The 7,038-nt window shown below is 39.7% G+C and overlaps 1 protein-coding gene across 1 annotated transcript in view; it reads right to left on the bottom strand.

The window, feature by feature from the left end:
* Positions 1–462: 462 nt before the first annotated feature.
* The window catches only part of SPTY2D1 (SPT2, Suppressor of Ty, domain containing 1 (S. cerevisiae)), a 35,561-nt gene continuing 28,985 nt past the window's right edge, over positions 463–7,038 (bottom strand). Inside the window, exons 2-4 of the mRNA XM_006892021.1 lie at positions 6,590–6,704; positions 2,128–3,615; positions 463–641 (exon numbers count right to left, since the gene is read on the bottom strand). Of these exons, the coding sequence (XP_006892083.1) occupies positions 463–641; positions 2,128–3,615; positions 6,590–6,704 (1,782 nt within the window). The remainder of the gene's footprint in view (positions 642–2,127; positions 3,616–6,589; positions 6,705–7,038) is intronic.

The raw sequence follows: 7,038 nt of genomic DNA, 5'->3' as shown, positions 1-7,038 counted from the left end.
AAGTGTTAACTTTTGTGCTTACCTCTTTGCCTCTTCCTTTTGCTGCTCTTTCCAACTACTCTCCATGTAACGTAAGGCATAATCACTTTCATCTTTGTATCTAATAAGAGTTATAAAAGATGATTAAAATCTCAGTTTTCTAAAGGAACTACATCCTCCCATTTTCCCCTCACCAGCTGCTCCTGAGGATAACAATGTGGCAGTTGGCTTCTGTGACCAATTTATAGACTAGAAAACCCAATGGGGCAGTTCTAGTCCTCCCTATAGTCTCTATGAGTCAGAATGGACTTGGTTGATTATTGAAAAGTTAGAGCAAAACATATGTCAATTTTGACGGGTACACCTGTGTGACATTAAGTTGTACACTCTTAATTAGGAATTTTATCCAATGTCTAGACTATCAATGCTTATTTCTTTTTCACTACATGAAAAAAATCACATTCGTCTAGATTCTTTAACGCCTTACTTTTTCCGGTCATAGCCAAATATTTCTCGAATGTGCTTCGATATTTCTTCCTGAGGTTCTCCTTCATCATCAATAAAATCTTCCATTTCAGAGTCATAATCATCATCATCATCATCTTCCTCATCAAAGTAGTCTCGCTGCCGTTTGTAACCAGAAAAGGGAAGCTTTTGGGGACCTAAGAATAGAAAAGTCATTACTTACCAGACTTTTTTGTTCTGTTTACTGTGAAATAAATTTTTTTTTGGAAATTAATTTTTATGAAGTTTTACAATTTTATAAATTATGATTTTTATAAAATGTTATACAGAAGAGTTCAAATAGAAACTCTTGTGTCTCAACAGAGTTCTATGTACATGGAAATTTTAAGAACTCAAGCCAGTTTTCTGGGTACCTCTATGACTGTAATTATAAATCTCTTTTGGGAATGAACTGCCTTTGTTGTGTTAATGAGATGGGATTTGTGCAGGGTGTGTCCTGAGTCAATTTCTTAAAATATATAAACAACTAATTTCTGTCCATTAGTCAGAAATGACTCACAAATGCCCCTCTCTGGGCTTCTAAGGGTGTAATTCATATGGGAGATTTCCCATCTTTCTCCTGAGGAGTCCAGGTGGATTTGAACCTCCAAAGAGGTTCGATGATTCTGTATCACAGTCAATTGAAATCAGTTGAAATTCAATCACTTGCTTTGCATTTGAGAGCTGAACAATGATTAAGATGACAGAATTAATGCCTTTGAGCTGTGGTACTGGAGAAGAATACGGAATATCCCATGGATTGCATAAATACAGAGATGTCTTAGAGAGGTGCAGCCAGAGACCTCCTTGGAACCAAAAATAACAAAGCTTCATCTTATATACTTTGGGCATGTTGCTAGGAAAGGTGGAGGGTCAGTGAAAGAAAGGAAGATCCTCAACCAGATGGATTGATACAGTGACTGCAACAACGAGTTCAAATATTGTCTGAGATGGTGAGGATCAGCATCTAACAATGTCACAATAGCCCACTATGAATGGCACAGGGGGGCTCAAAACTATGACTATGTGACTCCAAGCTTTTGCAGCAAACAACTCCCATATACTATTTGCTTATGGGAACAGAAGAGCTGTAATACAGACTTGTAGAGTCAGGCATTAGAGGCAGGTCATGTTGTTTGAAAATCTACCTCAGAGCTTCTAGATGAGGGGCTCATTAAAAAATATGACAGATGCCAAAATATATAGAGACCATCAAGGAAGCAGAGTGGAAGAGACCATCTTTTTTTTGCCCAGATCCAGAGACAGAAAGCCTTCCCCTAGAGTTGGCATCCTCAATTCTCCTAAAGTCAGCGAAAATAAAATGTTTGTTAAAGCTACCCACTTATGGTATTTCTACTATAGCAGCACCAGACAAACTTTTATGTGCACAATCACCCTATCTCCTAAATCACACAGCTAAGTTGAATCCATTTGGGGACACTGCAAGGGTGAACAGAAGTTTTAACTAAAGCCTTTTTCTAAGCCAAGATAGCTCTCAAGCACAGGGAGACAAATCATCAGGGTTCTATCAGCACTATTGTATAAAAAAAAAGACATATGGAAAGGTTCACAGGGTCTCTGGGCATATAAAGCACTCTTTTCAATTCCCTAGGGACATATTTTCAGGTTGAGGGGCAATTTTACCTTGAGCAAATCTGGAGCCAGATAGAGAAGGCTTCATTCCATTCATCTGTCCATTGCTAGACCGGCTAATTATATTCTTGGAAGAAATTGTTTCTGAAACAACAGTGCACTTAGGTTTTACAGGAGGACCTGAGCTGCCAACCGTCTGCCCAGGTCTCAAGCTGCTTACTGGTCTGACAGTCCGTTCAGTTGAAACCAAGCCACCTCCTGATTGCCTTGGGCCACCAACTGGCTGCCGAGGAGCGCCTGAACCACTCACTGGTCGCTGAAGGTCATGTGTACTGCTCACAGGCCGCCCAGGGCCACCAGAGCTGCCTGTAGGTCTCCCAGAACCATGGGAGCCACTGATGGGTCGCCCAGGGCCACTGACTGTCCGAGTGGAGGGATTTGAATCACTGGTTGGTCTCTTGGTCCCGTTGACTGATCGCTCAGGTCCTGCACTGGAACTTCCATTCTGGCGCTTGGACATAGGGCTAGGGGTAGCAAGGGGTCGAGCAGTTCCTGTGCTGGGCCGCCCGGGGGCTGAGCTAGAGCTGCTGCCTGGCTGCCGGACACCTGGACTCTTCACATTCTTGTTTGGGGTGACCATTGGCCCAGGCCTGGAATGGCTAGGATGGGAAGGAGGAGATTTTTTGGCTTTGTGCTCAGCAAGAGATTTCTGAGTCCCGCTCGCAGACGATTTTTGGACACTTGGTGAATAGGTGCTAGAATGGGACTTTCCTGTCCCATTCAATACAGGTTTGTCACGGCCCTCTCGAAGTGAGGGATGGGGGTAATTGCCTGATACTGCCTTGGTCTTCTCCCCTGTCATGGATTTAGATGACAAACCCAAGTGTTTCTCACTGGTTGTGCTGGGCCTGGATTTCTTCTCAGCATGAGGAAGGGGAGCTCCTTTAGAAGGAGGAATCTTGTCCCCAGAACCTTTGCTAAGCTTTGAGCTCATGCTTTCTCTCTGAGAGGGCACCTTTTTGGGCATAGTGGGAGGTAGTCTTGCTTCTATCTCTGGTTTCTTTTTCCTATGCTTTCGTTCGAGGAATTCTCGCTCCCTAAGTTCTTCTGCAGTCAGGGGCCTCTCTTCTGTTTTCTTTACAACTTTAATCTCCACTGGTTCATACTGCTTTTTCTCAGCCAGCCTGAGTAGATCAGTGAAGTTCATAGGTGGTGGGGCACTTTTAAGGGGAACCTTTGGCTTGCTTTCAACTTTGGGAGGTTCCTGCTCTTCCTCGTACTCCAGCTCGGACCCTTCTTGATTGTATTCTAGGTATTCATCCTCTTCTTCCATCACGCTTCTTTCATACTCCTGGTCTGTTCCCTGGCTGGTTTGATTTTCCACTGCCGTCCTCTTCTTTGACTTTTCTTCAACAGGAACCCCATTGTAACCATGGAAATTATCCTTTGTCCTTTTGGCCATGGCTCTTGCTTTCTTGTCATGTTTTAGCTCAATTCGCTTTTTGACTAGGTCTTCTTTTCTTTTTTTTTCCTCTAAGGCTAAAAGGGACAAAACAAGAACATCCTATTAGTTCAGAATTTCAGGATAATAGTATTATGATAAAGGCTATGACACATACACTTGTTGTGATACTACCACCAATTACAATAAAAAATGTGTGAAGTTACACAGATATGTACAGGGTGTATGTGTATGAATGGATGTTGCATATGTGGGTATGTGTGCACGCAGGTAAATTATCTCTCGCTTGCTGCTGCATTCAAAACTGACCTACAGCTGGCGATCCAAAGGATTTTCTGAGGCTATCAATCACATGGGGACACTGCCCATATTTCTCCCATGGAGTAGCCGGTAGATTTGAATCATTTATCTTTGGGTTGGTAGAGCCAGCTCCTTACCAATTAGGTCACCAAAGCTCACTAATACTGGCATACATTTGCCCAGCTATGTATGACCACACATCTATATCCATATACATGATAAACCACATCAAGGACAGTTACAGATACTTTTTATCTACACTCCTCATGAGACTGTTTTTATTGGGTTTGAAGGCTTAGGATCATAGTTTTGTATGACAATTCAGTTAATTGGCATAACATGTTCATAAAGTGTTATATTCTTCATTTAAATGTCGTAAATAGTCTGGGGTCTAAAAGCAGCCATCCAAGCTACAATTATTGTTCTCTGGATTGTCTGGAACAAAAGATAGAAGGAAACTCAGAAAGTAGTCTACATGGACCATGGTATCATCGACTCGGAGATCAGAGAACAAGATGGTGTCTGGCTATCATAGACCACTTTCAATAGAGCCCTAATAAATGGATCCTGAAGGAATGGAAAGAAGTGTGGAACAGAACTCAAATTCTTAAGAAGTCTAGACTTATTTGATGATTTAGACAAGAGGACTCCATAAAACTATCAGCTTGGTATATCTTTAAACTTTTAAGTGAAATTATCTTTGTCTTTAGGTCATCTAGGTCATCTTTTAGCTAAACAACAAATTTTCTAAAAAAAAAAAAAAAAGACAAATATTAGCCATGAGTAATGTGCTCCTTTATACATTAAAAAAAATACACTCTAAAGAAAAAAAAAAAGTGTGTAAAGGAGTTGGAAGACAAAGAAACAGTTGTTTTTGTTATGTGCTGTCAAGTTGACTGACTCCCCTAACCCAAAAAGAGTACTGGAAATGGTACAACTAGAACAGAATGAGTAAGAATACCAACACTGAAAAAATGTTAATGATTACCATAAAATGATTTGTGTAGCAATTGTTAAATGGGAATCTAATTTGCTATGTAAACTTTCAAATTAAGCCTGATAAATTTATTATTTTAAAAAGATGGCAGGATGTTCAACTGAAATCAGTAGTGGTTGGCCTAAACACAATGTTCAAGCTAACGTTTAAAGACTTCTAGGAATCAAATAAGGAAGTTATTTGAAGTAACAACTGAGTCATCTTTACATAATGAGTGGGTCACATATGTGTTTTTCTATATGACTAAGGAAGTGAGAAACTGGGGTTTCAGTTTTAAATATAGAAAAGTTTATACCAAATAAGTCTAATAAGTTAAGGGAATATAAGTATCTACTTAACAGTTGTTATTAAATACAAATCAATAAATACATTAATTTATTTATTTAATCTGTTTCCTTGTCATTTGAGTGAGGCAAAAATACTTCTGAGCCTAATGGTTTTCATAGACTGTCCTTATTTCAACATTTAAGATAACATTTTAATGTAAAGCAAAACATCCAAATACCAAGTAGGTAGAAGATGATTCAGAACCAAGGTAAACAATTAAGTGTTACTATTAATTAGGAACTTACCATAGCTAATTAAAGGAAAAAAAAAATCACAGTTCCCAGAGCTTTTAACAGAGAATAAAAGATAACTTCTATACCAGTGATTAACATAAGAAAACATAAGCAGCCAGATACACACAAAAAACAAATTCATTAGCCTGCTATGTTTCCCCAAGGATCCACATCTCTTGACACAGAGGGGTTAAGTGGTGGACTTTGTTAAGTGGCAGACTTCTAACAAAGGTTGGAGGTTTGAATCCACCAGCCAGCCAGTCCACTGGGGATGTTATATGTGCCATCAAGTCAGAATTGACTCAGAGCTCACCTTCTAGAGGATTTTCAGAGGCTGTAATTGCTTGGGAGGAAACTGTCCATCTTTTTTCCACAGAGCTGCTGGTGATTTTAACCTCACAGCTCTGGGGAGAAAGAGGTGGCAGTCTGCCCCTATAAAGGTTTATAGCTTCAAAAAAAAAAAAAAAAAAAAAGTTTATAGCTTCCGAAGCTCTTTGAGAGAGTTCTATTTTGACCTATAGATTCATCAAGAGTTGGAAAAGATTCACTGGCTATGGACTTGGTTTTGTTTCTGAGTTTGATGGTGGTTTTTCTTGTTAAGTGTTGTCTATGTACAAAGCTATGTGGAACCTTGTCATTCCTGTGCCATCCTTATCATCCCTGACAAATCCATCTCATTGAATCTTCCTCTCCTTTGCTGATGCACCTTTCCTCTCCAAGGAATAGCCATTGTTAGGACATGTCCAAACTATGTGAGAGGAAAATATTTGCTTTCAAGGAACACTGGTTTCACTTTCTCTAAGACATATCTATTTGTTCTTCTGGTAGTCCACAGGATATTCAGCACTTTTCTTCAGCACCGTAACTCATTAAATGCACCAATTCTTCTCCTGTTATCCTTAATCGTTGTCCAGCTGTAAGAGGCATTACAGGTGACTGGAAAAATTGCAGCTTAAATCAGACACATCTTAGTCTTTAAACTGACATCATTGCTCTTTGGAGCAATGGACTTTAGATAAGATCCCTGACAGCAGACTTTCCCAGTGTTATACATCTCCTGACTGCTGGTTATCAAGGTAGTGGACTATGGATCCAAGCCAAGATGAAACAGTTGACAGTTTCAATCTTTTCAGCATCTATCATGATGTTGCCTATTGGTCCAGTAAGAATTTTGGTAAGAATATAGGTATATACCTTTCCGTCTGAGTTCCTCTTCTTTCCTTCGGAGAAAAGCTTGCACTGCTGCTGACTGGACACCCTTAACTTTCGGGTCTTTCTTGGGAGGCCCAACTGCCAAGCTGTATCTTTTCTTTAAAGAAAAAAAAAAGAAAGAGATAAAAGTTATAGGCAATTAAGCCTTTATAAATGTTTAGTACCCAACATAGAGAAGTTGAAACATTAGCTGAAAACCCAATTCTGAATAATTAAGATGTGATATAACCTACCTTAAAGCTTATCATAAAATTTTAGGTTACATGGTTACATATTGTGTGGATCATAACAAACTGTGTCTGACTCGAAGAGAATGGGAATCCCAGAACACTTGATCGTGCTAATGAGAAACCTATACTTGGACCAAGAGGCAGTCATCAGAACAGAGCAAGGAAACACTGCATGGTTCAAAATTGGGAAGGACGTACACC

The sequence above is a fragment of the Elephantulus edwardii genome, unplaced genomic scaffold, assembly GCF_000299155.1.
Source record: "Elephantulus edwardii isolate Elephantulus edwardi_28Jun2011 unplaced genomic scaffold, EleEdw1.0 scaffold00109, whole genome shotgun sequence".
NCBI lineage: Eukaryota > Metazoa > Chordata > Mammalia > Macroscelidea > Macroscelididae > Elephantulus > Elephantulus edwardii.
The sequence above is the reverse complement of the archived record's forward strand: the minus strand, read 5'-3'. Positions and strand labels throughout refer to the sequence as shown.